The sequence below is a fragment of the Artemia sp. Qi Xiang Cuo genome, chromosome 12 (genome assembly GCF_049724085.1).
Source record: "Artemia sp. Qi Xiang Cuo chromosome 12, ASM4972408v1, whole genome shotgun sequence".
Taxonomy (NCBI): Eukaryota; Metazoa; Arthropoda; class Branchiopoda; order Anostraca; family Artemiidae; genus Artemia; species Artemia sp. Qi Xiang Cuo.
In genome coordinates this window covers 19719240-19736418 of record NC_142805.1, presented here as the reverse complement: position 1 = coordinate 19736418, position 17179 = coordinate 19719240, and the positions used below count along the sequence as shown (strand labels likewise).

General features: G+C 38.2%; 1 protein-coding gene across 1 annotated transcript in view; it reads right to left on the bottom strand.

The window, feature by feature from the left end:
* Nucleotides 1-17179, bottom strand: part of LOC148945872 (annulin-like) — a 236557-nt gene that overhangs the window by 38912 nt on the left and 180466 nt on the right. The window contains exons 10-11 of the mRNA XM_089098455.1: nucleotides 15909-16054; nucleotides 2508-2668 (exon numbers count right to left, since the gene is read on the bottom strand). Coding sequence (XP_088954581.1) covers nucleotides 2508-2668; nucleotides 15909-16054 — 307 coding nt within the window. The remainder of the gene's footprint in view (nucleotides 1-2507; nucleotides 2669-15908; nucleotides 16055-17179) is intronic.

Here is a 17179-nt window from a genome sequence, read left to right as displayed (position 1 = left end):
TTTGTTCAGCTTACCCTCAGGTCAAGGGTTTTAAGTTAAGTCCTGGGGGCATATAAGAATTATAGAAGGCTTTGTCGTAGAAACTTCAAAACAGGCTCATTCAATTTCAAAGGGCTAGTGCCCTTTTTAATAGTCAAAAGTGATTGGTGGGCAACAAGCCCCCCCCCCCCCTCCCCACGCCCATCATTCCCCCAAAAGCATCCAATAAAAATGTTGAGATAGCCATTTTTTTCAGCGTATTGAATTCCAGATAGAAAATATGTTTTTGAGATGGACACTCGCCCGCAACCCTCTGGATAAGGGTTATAAGTTATGCCCTGGGGGGCATATAAGGTTTTTATCGAAATCTTTGTCGTAGAAACTTGAAAAGGGCTCATTCGATTTGAAATTCATAGGGCTAGTACCATTTTTAATAGTCACAAGTGATTAGAGATATATTTTGTTATTGTTGTTGTTTAGACCTCGCTCTTTACGCTAAAGTTTTTTTATTGTTTAAAAAAATAAAGCTGTGAGACAGAGTCAAACTTTAGCGTAAAGAGCGAGGCGTTGAGGAGGGGACAACACCTTTCATTAACGGAATAATTTCTGTTCGTTTTAAGTTTGCATGAAATGCAAAAAATATTTCCTGTTTGGTATAAAAGATTTGCCCAGAGATTGAACTAAAAAGAGTAGAATGTAAATATTAAGAACAATTTGTGTGAAAATACACTAATAGTCCAGAAAATCTACGGAAAAAATCGATGATCTGGGACAAAATTGTAATATAAATGATTTTTACACCATTTTGTAGAGAAAAAATTCTGTACAACATACCAAAAGTCCCCAAGAATCCCCTTGGTGGAACAGGGTGAAAACGTAGGGAAAGGGGAACATCCAGGAGAAAACTCGAAAATCTACAACCGGTGCTTTTTGATGCTGGGAATGGCATTCCTGATGCTCTTGGGTCCAAGAAGATCGAATATGCGTTTTTATATTGCTGTGTAATAAGTCGTTCTTCACTAACAGGGGGAAAAGAGGGGGTAAGTAAAGATCATGTACAACAATCTGCAAGACTTGTTTTCTGGTGTTTCCAAGTGCGAGAAGAATGTATATGTCACCTTGATTGCTCTGTCATTAGCCTTTCTCCCCTTTTCTAGTTGCTAGGAAAAAGAGGGGGAAATCAAGATATCGTCTATAGGGAAAAGATAGTCAGACGGCTCTACAGAATTTGAAGGGGAGACAAAGGTCTATCGAATCGGTTTTAAAACCCTCTAACACAGTTTTGACGAGAGTTTAATATCCTATTCCCTGGTGCTTCTATTTTCCTGTTTTCTGGAGATTTACTACCTAGTGGTAGGTTCAATCGAGCAAGCAATAATGCAGGCTTGCCTTCCCCAATCTTTCCTCGCTCCTTTACAGGTATACCTTGGAGTCCAGCTACACCAGCAATCTGTTTCACGTTTTTTCATCGACCAGATGAATAGGCTAGGTTTTTTTTACTTCTTACTCTGAAGTGCTTCGATTCGAGGGTTCTGCCACAGTAACTCATAGTACAGAATTTCCAGGGATGACTTCTAAAACTTTCATCCAGTTCATTGGCGCCAATGTTGACCACAACATTTGCACTATCACGGAAAGGTACTTTCCATGGGATGGCCATGCTAGCTGCTGCCACACCAAGGCTACCCAAATCTCCAATCATAATCCCTAGAGCAGTTGTAAAACTTGAAGTACTACAGCAGGTTGGACAAGTGCTTTTCTCCTTCTACAAAAGGATCCAACAGGAGAACAGTCTTGTGTACAAACCCATCCCGACCATCACCTTCGATCTACTACAGTATGCAAGCTGGATACATAGCACGAAATGGGTTGGACGGAGTGGAGTAATGCAAGCAATTCACCATGGGTCAAACAAAGGTGCATCGTCAATTATTTTTCTGCCTATAATTGACTAAAATCCCACCTATCTTTCTTGTGTATACAGAACCTTATGTTTTATCTCCAATAAAGCACACCAGCACGGAATGGTACCAGTTGTTACTTTCGACCAACCTTTGTATGTGAAAGCGGTGAATATCATCAATACTGAGCCTGTTGATAGTCATCTCAAGGCAGCAGTCCCAATAATCGGTGGTATCCATTGCCGTATGAGATTTCTTAGAGCGATCGGGCACTTGATGATGGAAACAGGAATAAAAAAAGTGCTCAAATGCCTATATGCCGGTAACACCATTAAGCATATCCTTAGCTGTAAGGCTGTTTCAAGAGTCATCAGAGCGCACAAGCTTATAGACTCAGCATTGCAGATTACTCTCATTTGCAAATCGTATGGTTTCGACTGCACAGCTGACACACGTGCGAATCATCAAGACTTTGCAGAAGCTTCGGCAATATGTATAGCTCTACTGAACGAGAAAACAACCCTTGAAGACGCGCCTGACGCAGACGTCGATATGCTATGCTAAACTTAAAATTAAAACGATAAAAATTAAACTAGGAGGAATAAAACTAGAAAAGAATATACTCACATTGAAATTTACATCTGGCTTTCTTACTCTTACATCACTCTGGGAAAATATTTCATAGTCGATATTTGGTACCTTTCCCATTAAGGAGATTTTAAATAATCCTTGGTCAGTCAATGCTTCTGCATATTCTTCATATGTTACTTCAAATCCCAGCTCCATCTCTTAAAAGAAAAATAGACTTATGGATACAAGTTTCAAGCTTTTAACGAAAAGAAATAGTTTTCTTACCTCTTTTGACCCCTTATTTTGGGCAAACCAATATTTCACCAATCGTTTTTTTGGTCTGGGGGGGGGGGGGTCCAAAAACAAGGATTTGCGGATATAAGTTCCAAGCAAATCAGTTTTTTTCGTTCCGTTTTCAGGTCAATTTCCCTTTCTGTAAACTTAAGGCTTTGTTTGTATTTTAGGATCCCTTTGACCCAAAGAGTCAAGGATGCAGACATAGAAATGCAAGAAAGCTATTCCTTGGCTCTTTTTAGGTCCATTTTGGTCATTGTGTTTTTGTGTGTGGGTTCTTCGTGTCTCAGGGGCTTATGGACTTTAGTTTCAAGTAAATTAGGAGAAAAATATTTTTATTGGGTCTCAATTCTACGGGCCCTTGCCCTCATCGAAAATTTTTTTGCATATTAGTTATCCCTTGGCGAAAGAAATTCTGCATATCAGTTTCAAGTTGTTCGAAAAGCTCTTTTGGCTCTTTGCCAGAGCCCATTTTTGGAAAAACTATTGTTTTCATATTAACTGAACATTCAGTTGATTCGGCAGAATCACCATTTCAAGAGGATTAATTAAAATATTTTTTCCATAAAATAAGTTTTTCAAAGAAAACTAAAGAACTCCATTAAACCAAAAAGGAGCAAAAAAAGACTATGTCAATGAACAATGAACAAAATTGAACAATGAAATAAAATGAACAAAAATTAATTTAAAAAACTTTTTCCACAAAATAATTTTTTCGAAGAAAAGTAAAGAACTCCATTAAACAAAAAAGGAGAAAAAATAAAATCAAATAATTTACTAAGCGTGAAACTACCACAAATCAGCATCGAAAAATAAATGAAACCCAAAATGAACAGCAATTACAATAAATAACCGAGTCAAACTCAAAACGAGCAGAAATTAACAAGAGTAGGGCTCAAAATCCTTATGCCTTCCCAAGGCCAAAACATAATTTGCACTTTACTGAAAAAATATTAATGTATTTACTTTTGTAACTTTAATAAATCAAATAATATTAACATTTTGATTTCTAAATATCAGTATATGTACATTAAACTGATAATGTACATTCATTTGTATTTTTTTCAAAAAAGGGCAAATTATATTCTGGCCTTGGGAAGGCATAGGGATTTTGAGCCCTACTCATATTAATTTTTACTCGTTTTCAGTTTGACTCGTTTATTTATTGTAATTTCTGTTCGTTTTGGGTTTCAAATATTTATCGAAGCTGATTTGTTGTAGTTTCACGCTTGGTAGATTATTTTATTTTTGCTAATTTTTGGTTTAATGGAGTTCTTTACTTTTCTTTGAAAACTTATTTTGTGGAAAAAGTTTTTTTAATTAATTTTTGTTCATTTTATATTGCCATAGTCTTTTCAGGCAAAAACAAAATAATTCTGTAAATCTTTTCGTTTTTTTAAGACTTTATGATTTGGCCTGCTATTTGTATGCTGGAGAAAACTTTTCAGCAATTTTTAACTCCATACACCCTTTTAAAAACACAAATAGTAGTGTTTAATTTAGTTTCATGCCTCCTCTAGTTGACCTGAAATAGAAAACTTGATACCATTCGCAAAAAAATCTGTTTACTTTCTTTGATAGCTTGGATACACTAACACTATTTTGAATTAGTTAAATTTTAAAAACAGAAGTAGCCCTGAAAGTTTGAACATAATACCCTCAGTCGTTCTTGGGATACTGCTGAGATGCTTTATTGGGAATTAGCATTAACACAGTGTATTTGGTTTAATCTTAAGGCAACATTTAGTTTTTAAAAATAATTGGCAAATGGGAGGGTGGGAGTAGGAGGGGGACTAGTTGCCCTCCAATCTTTGCCGGCTATTAAAAAGGGCATTACCCCTTTTATTTTCAACCGAATGAGCCCTTTTAGAAGTTCTAAGACAAATCCATGGATATGAAGTGCCCTGGTCTTAACAAAAAAAAAGAAAAAAACAATAATACATTTCCAATCAAATGAGCTCTTTTTGAGTTTCTACAATAATCAATTTCCAATCAAATGAGCCCTTTTTGGGTTTCTACGACAACGCTTTCTATAATCACCTTATATGCCCCAAGAGCATAATTTACAACCCTTTTCCTGAGGACTGTGAAGAGGTTGTCATCCTCAAAGACCTAATTTCTAGAACTTTCAACTACGTTAAACAAAATGGCTTTCTCAAAATTTAATTGGATGTTTTTGGGGAAATGGTGGGCGTGAGAGGGGGTTTAGTTGCTCTATAATCACTTTCAATTATTAAAAAAAGGGCACTAGCCCTTTCAACTTCCAATCGAATTAGCCATTTTGCAGTTTCTACGACAACGTTTTCAACAAAAACCTTACATACCCCCACGGCATTCCAGAACTTTCAACTACGTTGAAAAAATTGCTACCTCAAAATTTTGATTGGATGCGTTGGGGAAATGGTGGGCGTGAGAGGGGGTTTAGTAGCCCTCCAATCACTTCTGACTGTTTAAAATGGCACTAGCACGTTCAATTTCCAATCGAATGAGCCCTTTTTGAAGCTTCTACTACAACATTTTCTAAATAAACCTTATATGCCCCAGGGCATAACCTACAACCCTTGACACGAGAGCTGTGAGGGGGTTGTCATCCTCAAAGACGTAATTTCCAGATCTTCCAACTACGTTAAACTAAATGGCTATCAAAAAATTTTGATTGGATGTGTTTGGGGAAATGGTGGGCTTGAGAGGGTGGCTACTTGCCATCCAATCACTTTTGAATATTAAAAAGAGCACTAGCCGTTTCAAATTCCAATCGAATGATTCCTATTTGAAGTTTCTACGACTTTGTATAAAAAAAAACGGATATGCCCCAAGGGCATAAATTACAACCCTTGCCATTAGAGCTGTGGAGGTACTGTCATCTTCGAAACTATAATTTCAGGACTTTTTAAGTGCGGAGAACAAGACGGATGGATCAAAACTTTGACTGGGTGTGACTTAGGAAATTGTAGGCGTGGGAGGGGTGTTAATTATACTCCAATAACTTTAGACGGTTAAAAAGGGCACAAGCCCTTCTAATTTCCAATCGAATGAGCTCTTTATGAAGTTTCTACGACGACTTCTTCGATACGAAGTGCCCTGCTCTAAAGGAAATAATTGATAAATAATTCATTGTGCCAACATCGTTTTTATATGCCCCCAGGGCATAACTTAAAACCCTTGCACTGAGGGTGGTGGAGGAGTGTCCTCCTCTTTACTTAGTCCCCGTTTCTTGCAAAATGGCTATTAATAATTTTAATTGGATGTGTTTGGAGAAAAGGTGGCAGTGAGAGGGGAGCTAGTTGCCCTCAAATCACTTTTGAATATTAAAAAGGGCACTAGCCCTTTGGATTTCCAATCGAATGAGCCCTTTTTCAAGTTTCAACGACAAAGCTTTCAATAAAGACCTTATATGTCCCCAGGGCATAGCTTACAACACTTACCCTGAGGGTTGTGGGGTGAGTGTCATCCTCAAAAATATAATTTCCGGACCTTTCTACTACGTTGAACAAAATAGCTATCTAAAAATTTTGATTGGATGTGTTTGGACAAATGCTGGGCGTGGAAGGGGTGTTAGTTGCCTTCCAATCACTTTCGACTATTAAAAAGAGCACTAGCCTTTTCAATTTCCAACCGAGTGAGCCCTTTTTGAAGTTTCTACGACAACACTTTCTATGAAAAAACCTTGTATAGCCCCAGGGCATAACTTACAAACCTTGCCCTTAGGGCTGTGGGGTGGGGGTTTGTCATCCTCAAAGATCTAATTTCCGGAACTTTAAACAACGTTGAACAAAATGGCTATCTCAAAATTTTAATTGGATGTATTTGGGGTAAAGGTGGGCGTGAGAGGAGGGTTAGTTACTCCCCAATCACTTTCGACTATTAAAAGGGGCACTATCCCTTTGAATTTCCAGTCGAATAAGCCTTTTTTGAAGTTTCTATGACAATGCTTTCTATAAAATCTTATTTATATGCCCCGAGGGCATAACTTACAACCTTTGCCCTGAGGGCTGTAGGGGAGTGTCCTCCTCAGAAACATAATAAATATCTGGAAATCAACGACGCTGAACAAAATGGCTATCTCAAAATTTTGATTGGATGTGTTTGGGGAAATGGTGGGCGTGGAAGGGGTGTTAGTTGCCTTCCAATCACTTTCAACCATTGAAAAGGGCACAAGCCACTTCAATTTGCAATCGAATGAGTCCTTTTTGAAGTTTCTACGATAACTCCTTCGATACGAAGTGCCCTGGTCTAAGACCAAGAAAAAAAATATTAAGACATTGTGCAAACATCGTTCTTTACTTATGCAGCACTATTGCGCTGCCTATGATTGGTTTATATTTTCACCTTTTATAGACCTAAGGTCCCTTGGTCCAAGAACTTATCAATTATGCTTTGACCCAGTAAGAAAACACCTATTTGCCTCATTTTTAGGTGAGCCAATATTTTAACAAACTTTTTGTGCATTGGGGTAATCTTTCCCCAAGAACTTAGGATACTGCTTTTAGGCACATCGTGTAAAAAAATACTTTTAGATTAATTTGGGCTATCTATTCAAAGACTTTTGCGTCACCAAACTAAAAAGATGTCATGTATTAGGATCCTATTAGCCCAGGAAGCTTCGGATGTAAGTTTCAAACCATTCAGAAAGGAATTCCGGTTCCCAATCTAAACTTTTTTTTTTACTCCAGGTTCCTCTAAGGAAAGCAAATTTAATTCCAGTTTAAGTTAAATATCATTTATATCAAAAATATCAGTCAGAATAAAAATTTCATTGCCGTCCAACCAACAATAAAACTAAACTAATTATAATTTTATAAATATTTATAACAAGCACTAACTAATAGAATGATAACATTAATAATAACAAACTAAAAAGGACCCTTATTCAAAAACTGATGAAATTCTATCCATTATTATAAATTTACCTACAGTAGACAATCGAATCCATTATTAGTTTCCAATCAAAGTATTTTAAAGGTTTTTTTAAGGAATGAAAAGTAAGGTACTCCCGAACCCTTATAACAATTGAGTTTCGTTAATACTAGTAACAGTATCGATAAAAAGGGTCTATCTTATTATGGGTGTAAGTTTCAAACTGGTTGAAAAAACACAGATTTTAGCCCTTTTTCAGGCCCCATGTTAAAGAGAGACAATATGTTTTGCAATTTCTTGTGTTTTTGCGAGCCTTAGAGCCCGCTTGGCCCATTGATTAAAGAGCGTACTACTACTACTACCATTAAAAACTCACTGCAAAACCAAGCCTCCTGAGTTCAACACAGCTAAACAGGCTCCTCCTTCATCCAAATCTATTTAAAGCATCCCTCTTTACACCCTCCTAGGAAATTCCCGTTTCTCTTAAATCTTTCTTTATGACATCCTCCCACCCCAAACACGGACGACCTGCTTTCCATTTAGTCCAAGAAGGCTGGCCAAAAATTACAATCTTTGGCAATCTGTCATCCTTTATTTGCAGAACGGGCCCTAGCCATCTCAAACTTTCTCTCTTTATATCCCTAAAAAGTGAGATTGAACCACACTTTCCGTAAATTCTAACGTTAGAAATACTGTCAGACAGTCGGGTACCCAAAAAATCCGTAGGCAATTTCTTTGGAAAACATCTAGCAAATTTTCATGTATTTTTCGAAGCGCCCGAGCTTCAGAACCATATTTGACCAATATCATCACTGTAGCTTTTAATTTTCTAATCTTGGTTTGCTGACTTATCTTCCTATTCTGCCAAACTTTTTTCAGCTGTGAAAAAACACCCTGAGTCTTGGCTGTTCTACTTTTAATATTTTCACTGCATCCACCCTCTTTACAAATAATACTACCAAGATAAGTGAAGCTGTCCTCTTGATCAATCTTTTTGTTACCCAACGTTACCTTTTTATCTTCACTTATTCCTCGCCTTAGTGACTTAGTCTTCTTAATATTAATTTTTAAACCTATTCTAGCACCGCTAACTAGCAAAACCTCTAAAAGTTAATTCATTTCGCTCACACTTTAATTTAGCTTCATACCTCCTCTAGTTGACCTGAAATGGAAAACTTGATACCATTCGCAAAAAAATCTGTTTACTTTCTTTGATAGCTTGGATACACTCACGCTATTTTTATTTGGTTAATTTTTATGAGAATAATTGGGTGGTTTGGCGGGGGTGGGTGGGAGTGTAAGGGGGAATAGGTGCCCTCAAATCACTTTCGACTATTAAAAAGGGCATCAGCCCTTTCTATTTTCAATCGAATGAGCCCTTTTCGAAGTTCCCAAGACAACTCCTTCGCAACGAAGTGCCCTGGTCTGAACAACAACAATAACAAAAAATAATACATTATACCCGCTTCGATCTTTAATATAAAAACGTCAAGCCTTCCAATCACTTTCGACTATTAAAAAGGGCACTAAGCCTTTCGATTTCCAATCGAATGAGTCATTTTGAAAACGAAAATGCTTTCTATAAACACCTTATATACCCCCAGGGCATAAATTACAACCCTTACCCTAAGGTATGTTAGGGTGGTTGTCATCCTCTAAGACCGAATTTCCAGAACTTTCAACTACGTTAAACAAAATGGCTATCTCAAAATTTCTGATTGGATGTGTTTGGGGAAATGGTGGGCGTGAGAGGGGTATTTGTCGCCTTCCAATCACTTTCGACTATTAAAAAGGGCAAAAGCCACTCCAATTTCCAATTGAATGAGCTCTTTATGAAAATTCTACGACGACTTCTTCGATACGAAGTGCCCTGCTCTAAAGGAAATAATTAATAAATAATTCATTGTGCCAACATCGTTTTTATATGCCCCCAGGGCATAACTTAAAACCCTTGCACTGAGCGTTTTGGGGGAGTGTCCTCCTCTTTACTTAGTCCCCGTTTCTTGCCTCATTCTCGAGTTTTCCTGTTCTTTACTTAGGCAGCACGATCGTGCTGCCTATGATTTATACAACAACTTTCTATATAAAACTTATATGCGCCCAGGGCATAACTTACAACCGTTGCACTGAGGGCTCTGAGAGGGTTATCATCCTAAGAGACCTAATTTCCAGAAAGTTCAACTAAGTTGAACAAAATGGATATCTCAAAATTTGATTGGATGTGTTTCGGAAAATAGTGGGCGTGAGAGGGGCTTTATTCACTATCCAGTCACTTTCAACTATTAAAAAAGGCACTAGCCCTTTCAGTTTCCAATGGAATGAGCCCTTTTGAAGTTTCTACGACAACGCTTTCAATAAAAACTTTATATTCCCCAGGGCATAACTTGCAACCCTTGCCCTGAGAGCGGTAGGGGGAGGGGTTGTTATCCTTAAAGACCTAATTTCTAAAACTTTCCACTACGTTGAATAAAATAGCTATCTGAAAATTTTGATTGGATGTGTTTGGGGAAAAAAATGGGCGTGAGAGTGGGGTTAGTTGCTAACTCAAATTTTTTATTGGATTTTTTGGCGGAATGATGGGCGTGGAAGGGGGCTAGTTGCCCTCCGATTAGTTTCGACTATTAACAAGGGCGCTGGACCTTTGAATTTCCAATCGAATGATCTTTTTTGAAGTTTCTACGACAACGCCTCCTTTAAACACCTTATATGACCCAAGGGCATAACTTAAAACCCTTGCCCTGAGGGCTGTGGGGAAGTTTCATCCTCAAAAACGTATTTTCTATCTGGAAATCAACTACGCTGAACAAAATGGCTATCTCAAAATTTTGATTGAATTTGATTGAGGAAATGAAGGGCGGGGGGGGGGGGCACTAGTTGCCCTCCAACCATTTTCGACTATTGAAAACGGCACTAGCCCTTTGAATTTCCAATCGAATGAGCCTTTTTTGAAGTTTCTATGACAACACCTTCTATAAAAAAAACTTATATGCCCCCAGGGCATAACTTTAAACCCTTGCCCTGAGGGTTGTGGGGGAGTGTCCTCCTCGAAAACATATTTTCTATCTGGAAATCAACTACGCTGAACAAAATGGATATCTAAAAATTTTGATTGGATGTGCATGGGGGAAAGATGGTCGTGGGGGAGGGGGATAGATGCCCTCCAATCACTTTCGACTATTCAAAAAGGGCACTAGAACTCTCAATTTCCGATCGAACGAGCCCCTTTTGAAGTTTCTGCGACGACTCCTACCATATGAGGTGCCCAGCTCTAAATGAAAAAAAAAATAATAATAAATAGTACATTGTGCCAACATCGTTATTATATGCCCTCAGGGCATAATGTAAAACCCTTGCCCTGAAGGTAATGGGGGAGTGTTCTCCTCAAAAACATATTTTCAATCTGGAAATCAAATACGCTGAACAAAATGGCTATCTCAAAATTTTGATTGGTTGTGTTTTGGGGAATAATGGGCGTGGGGGGGGGGGTAGTTGCGCTTCAATCACTTTTGTTTATTAAAAAGAGCACTAGCCCTTTGAATTTCCAATCGAATGAGCCTTTTTGAAGCTTCTACGACAACGCCTTATCTAAAAACCTTATATGCCCCCAGAGCATAACTTAAACCCCTTGCCCTGAGGGTTGTGGGAGAGTGTCCTTCTCAAAAATATATTTTCTATCTAGAAATCAACTACGCTGTACAAAATGGCTATGTCAAATTTTGATTGGATGTGTTGGGGGGAATGATGGGAGTCGGGGACTAGTTGCCCTCCAATCACTTTTGAATATTAAAAAGGGTACTAGCCCCTCGAATTTCCAATCGAATGAGCCCGTTTTGAAGTTTCTACGACAGCGCCTTCTATAAAAACCGTATATACCCCCAGGGTATAACTTAAAACCCTTGCTCTGAGGGTTGTCGGGGAGTGTCCTCCTCAAAAAAAACATTTTCTATCTGGAAATCAAGTACGCTGAACAAAATGGCTATCTTGAAATTTTGATTGGATGTGATTGGGGGAATTATGGGCGTGGGGGGGCGTTGCCCTCTAATCATTTTCGACTATTAAAAAGGGTCTTAGAACTCTCCATTTCCAATCGAATGAGCCCCTTTTGAAGTATCTACGACGGCCCCTTCCATATGAAGTACCCTGCTCTAAAGTAAAAAAATAATAAATGGTATATTGTGCCAACATTGTTCTTATATGCCCTCAGGGCATAACCTAAACCCTTGCCCCCAGAGTTTTTGGGGAGTGTCCTCCTCAAAGAGATATTTTCTATCTGGAAATTAACTACGCTGATCAAAATGGCTATCTCAAAATTTTTATTGGATGTGTTTGGGGGAATGATGAGCATGGGGAGGGGAATAGTTGCCCTCCAATCACTTTCGACTATTAAAAAAGGCACTAGCCACCCCAATTTCCAATCGAGTGAGCCCTTTTCGAAGTTTCTTCTTCGACAACTTCTTCGATACGAAGTGCCTGTCGAAGAAAGAAGAAGAAAAAAAACACATTATGGCCACATCGTTCTTTACTTAGGCAGCGCTAGCGCGCTGCCTATGATTTGAAGCGTCAAATATAATTAAATATCTATTTTGCCGCTAGTCTTTTATCGAGATTTTAGATGACTTTTGAACCTTCTTTTGAAAGAGTCAATAGACTAACTTTTGGGGATAACTTCCCGAGGAAGATAATTCCAGATCGAGCGCAAATTTAAATGAATCTGTTTTTCTAGTACTCTTTTCTCGGCGCGTCAAACTTAAGATAACTAGACCGAGCTATGTGCCTTCGTGTCTGGCTTGTTGGTTGGAAATTGGGGGCCACAATACGAGAAAGATTTAGAGAAGGATGTTCATGTATGTTCTTGCAGAAGACAGCCAATGACGCTACATCAAACGTCTAACTAACAGACTGGAGAGCGTCGTGGGGAACGATTGAACCTACCTTATTAGACCTATCCTGGACCTTTTCGAGTAACACCAACTACTTTTTGGAGCACCAGAATACAGCACCCGTCCTTAATTGACAATGGGTCTGATACAAGACTTGTAGGCTACATGATCGAGCTGAATGGTAGAAGACTTTTCCAGTGAAGGGTAATCCCAAGATTTCTTGCGCAAGAGGTTCTCACCCAATCGAGGTGGGTTTTTCAAGAGAGATCTGTGGAGATGTGAGTTCCAAGGAAACAAAGCTTTTTGACTTTTTTTCACGAAGATGAAGTTGAGGTGTATATGCGGCACGTTCGATCTGGAGATCATCAGCTCGTTTGTTTTTGATGTATGAAACTGAGCAACCAGTAATTGGACCACTTTTCAAACCAAAACTGAGTAAACAATCAAAAAGAAAGCTCTCAATCAATTTTAACAGACGTCATCTGACACCATGCGTGTAAAGTTTCTTCAGTGGGCTACGGTGCCATACTGTATCAAAAGTTTTAGCAATGTCGAATGACAATAACCTGATGCGTGCCCTTTTGCTAGAAATTTTATACACCCCTAGTGTTGAACCATTAAGCAATCAAGCGCAAAGACTCAAGGTATCCTGTAAGGACCCGTGGGTTTGGTCACACCAAAACTCCACAGGGTATGAAGGTCTTTAGAAATAGAATAGTACATACAATAAAGGATACCATCGGATCAATTAGAGAAACCAGGAACTTCTTTGCCATCGTCGTCCTAATTAGGGTATTTGACAAACGCCATGACAAGAACTTCGTTCTTTGCCTGGGGGTCTTGAACAATAGACCTATCGTTTATTTTTAGGCAAGGAATTGAAGTTTCTTTAGATGACGGTAATGTCTCTTTGACTATGCTTCACCAACTCTTAGCAGAGGCATTTTTAGCTTGGTAGTGCATTTCTCTTTGTATGGAACCCGTGATTGCCGAATCACGTGAAAAGTGTCTTTACGGGCTCTTATGAAATCAGATCTGTCCTTTTGTTCTCTGAAAGTAACCATCACTTGTATGCCTTTTCTTTGCTCGGATAGCCTTTTTACAGTAGATGTTGAACCAAGATTTGTCCTTGCTGGATACCTGGATCCACTTCAATGGGACAAAGCTTGCGATACAGTCAACTATAGCCTGGTGGTACTTTTCTGTACGATTTACGAACCCTTCAAACAGTTAGACTCTCCATTCCTGAGGAGCAAGTGAGTTTGTTAAGCCATCCAGGTATCTTCTTTTGTATTGCTAGATTTGTCACTCTTGTTTTATAGGGGGATGAATATGGAGATTTCCAAGTCCAATGACGGCAACGTGGTCACTTGTAAATGCAAGAGCGTCAACCTCAAAAGGAATCAGGGTGATCCGTGAAGAAGAGATCAAGACAAGATTACTTATTTGAACCGTCGTAGGTATCAAGTTTTACCAATTGTTCAAGCCCACGCGAAAGAGAAATTTATTTTAATACGGATATAAGTTTAAAGACTCTTAGGAAAAAAAAAAATCGTTTTCACATTTTTAAGGCTCTACTTCCAGGCAAACTGATATATGTTTTCTGTTTTGGTGTGTTTACATTGAGATTTTCTTGGCCCAAGAACTTGCAGACACAACTTTTAATACATTTGAAAGTTGTATTTTCATTTTCACACACCCATTTTTAGGGTTCATTTTTAAGCATTTTTGAGCAGCGATTCTCATAGCGCAACTTGACAGTTTCCAGAATCAAGTCATATACCCTAAAACTCTCTGTTTTACGCCTGCTGAAACCACTAGACAACTTGAGAAGTGTCTCAACATGGCAAATGTCAGTATTCTACCAGTCCATATTTTACCCTCATCCTGAAGAGGTTTTCAATATGGTCGTTGTCATGATGTGGAAGCAACGAGAGTGACCCGTTGCTATCTCAATATCATCGAATATCTTCAACAGGATCCTTGTATGAAAGATTATCTCTCAATAATCTTACTCTTGTTATCGGTTGCTACGTGAGAAATGCTCTCAGAAGAAACATTTCCCAGCAATCTATTTTAAAACCTTTAAGAGGAAATTTCAACTGTTTTACACAGTAGGTTGAGTTTCTTATGACTATTGCCAAGACACAAAAATTGATGACGATGGTATTTAAATGTGATATCCAAGTTATAGTCTACTGGATTAGTTGCAAGTATTTAAACTGACGGTTGGAAATGGTATGCACATCACCGTAGCACTTTTGAGGGCTCATTGAAAGCTACTTTTAAAAGCTGCTTTAAAATATTAAATTTTTTGATAGAATGCGCACCAGATGCTGAACTTCTAAGTTGAATTAGGCACAAAATCGTTATGCTGTGACGTGGGGGTTAGGTATACTCTATTTTGTAGGTTCTGAGTAGGCTACTATACTTGGGGTAAATTTTTTACACGTCTCTTGTGCCTTAAGCGTCTGTAAAGAAAAAAAACACATAAATTTTCTTTTCTAGTCTCTTCAGAATTAATCGGCAAAATAGAATATCAACTAATTTCTTCGTTCCTGTAAATGAAATAACTCAGACGTGCGAAAATCGCTTGATAGTTTTCTTTGAACATTTTGGTCAAAACACTATCATCAAGACCAAGGGTGGCAATTTACTAAGCTTAAAGAGAGAAGGGGAATAGTGAAGACCCAAAATGTGTTTTAAAAAGTTTTAAAAGGTTTGAAAGAAATGGAACATAAGTCTGAGAACTAGGACTAGAACATTGGAAGCTACAGTGATGACGGTGGTTCTGAAGCGCGGGCGCTCCGAAAAACGGAGGAGGATTTGTTAGATGTTTTCCAGGGAAATTGCCTACGGATTGTTTTGGGTACCCAAGTGACTGACCGTATCTCAAACAGCAAGCTGTGCATAAAATATAGTTCAATCCCATTTCCTGATGCTATAATGAGAGAAAAGTTGAGATGACTAGGGCACATTTTGTGGATGAAGGGTGACATATTGCTAAAGGTTGTCCTTGTTGGCCAATAGTCTAGGGCCAAACGAAAAGCAGGTCGTCCCCGAATAGGGGGGAGGGAGGCTTAAGGAAAATGAAAACTTCCTGGGAGGTTGTAAAGAGTGAGGCTTTGAATTGATTGATAGAGGAGGCGCTGCTTTAAGTTTTTTAGTAGGTGTTGGCAGACTTTTTTAAAATGAAACTACGATAAGATCATTTTTCCAAATCTAGGGATAATTTTTCGAATTTTTTATTTAAAAAAACAAAAGCAAGCATTCAAAAAAAAATTGTGAAAAATAGAATCTAGGTGATAATCCCCCTCCCCTCAAAGTTGGTGCCTCTGATCAAATATACTTAAAAAATAAAATTCGCCTTAACCTTAAAAAAATTAACCTTAAAAAATTTCAATTTCGTTGGATGAAATATACTTACTTGAGAAAGGATTTATAGTATGGCTAAATGTTTCCTTTTTAACCAACCTTGATGGAGTACCTGTGTAAAGAACTGAATAAAGACTTAAAGTAGCAGCGATGTCACTACTGTTCCTTTCGTGTTTATTAACAACAGTAAAAAGAACCCTAGAAAAATAAATAATAGAATTAATTATTTTCAAAACTATAAAATAAGAAAAAAGAAAAACTGAAAAAAAAAACAGTGCCGCTAACGCAGCATACGCAATAAAGGAACAGTGGATGCCAGCTATTATGCAAAATATCACAGAGTAGGCGTTTCAAGTCTGAATTAGAGGGAGCTTTTTGGATCAGTATTGACAAAATATTCTCTGAAATTGAGTTTGGCTTCTATATATGGACTCTCGTTGTCGCTTATCTTCAAACCGCAGACAATTTGAGCCTTTTCTTGATGTCATGACGGTTCACCACAGGTTCGGTACAGCCAACTTCAGAAAAACACAAATTTTTTCTTAAACTTAAGACCTATTTAGATCGTTTTTGTGGCCAGAAATGTCAATTTGCCAGTTTTAAGAAGAAAAAAAAACTATGTAGTCGATTTTTAGGCCGGGCTACAGCATGGCTACGCGACAGGCTTGTATAATCTTTGGCTTAAAGAGCGAGGTATTGACTAGGAGATGAACCCAATCATATACGTAATGTTTTCTGTCATTTTAATTTTTGATGTTGCTCCTTACTTTCAGTTAAAAAACTTGTTTTTTATATATAATTTCTGATCTTTATTTAAATAATGCTGGGAAATACGGCACCCCCTTCATAGCAATGTCCCTTCTCCCATGAAAACTTCCTTCATGGTAAGATCCTCCCACATACCCTCAAAACCATCCCCCCTACCAGAAAAAATTCACTCTGAAAACGTTTTTATACTTCCCAATAACCAATACTGTATGTCAACATTTGGTAAAGTTGATAACTTTCAGCCCTCCTCTTGGGGACTTTGGAGAATTGAGTCACCCTAAGAGAAATAGTTATCATATTTTCGACTATGCTGAACAAAATGGCTGTCTCAAAATTTTGATCGGGTGACTTTGGGAAAAAATGAGCGTGGAGGGGGCCTAGTTGCCCTCCATTTTTTTTGGTGACTTAAAAAGAGCCCTAGAACTTTTAATTTCCGTTCGAATGAGCCCTCCCACGATATTCTAGGACCAGTGGGTCGATAGGATCACCCCTGGGAAAAAAACAAACAAATAAACACGCATCCATGATCTTTCTTCTGGCAAAAAATGCAAAATT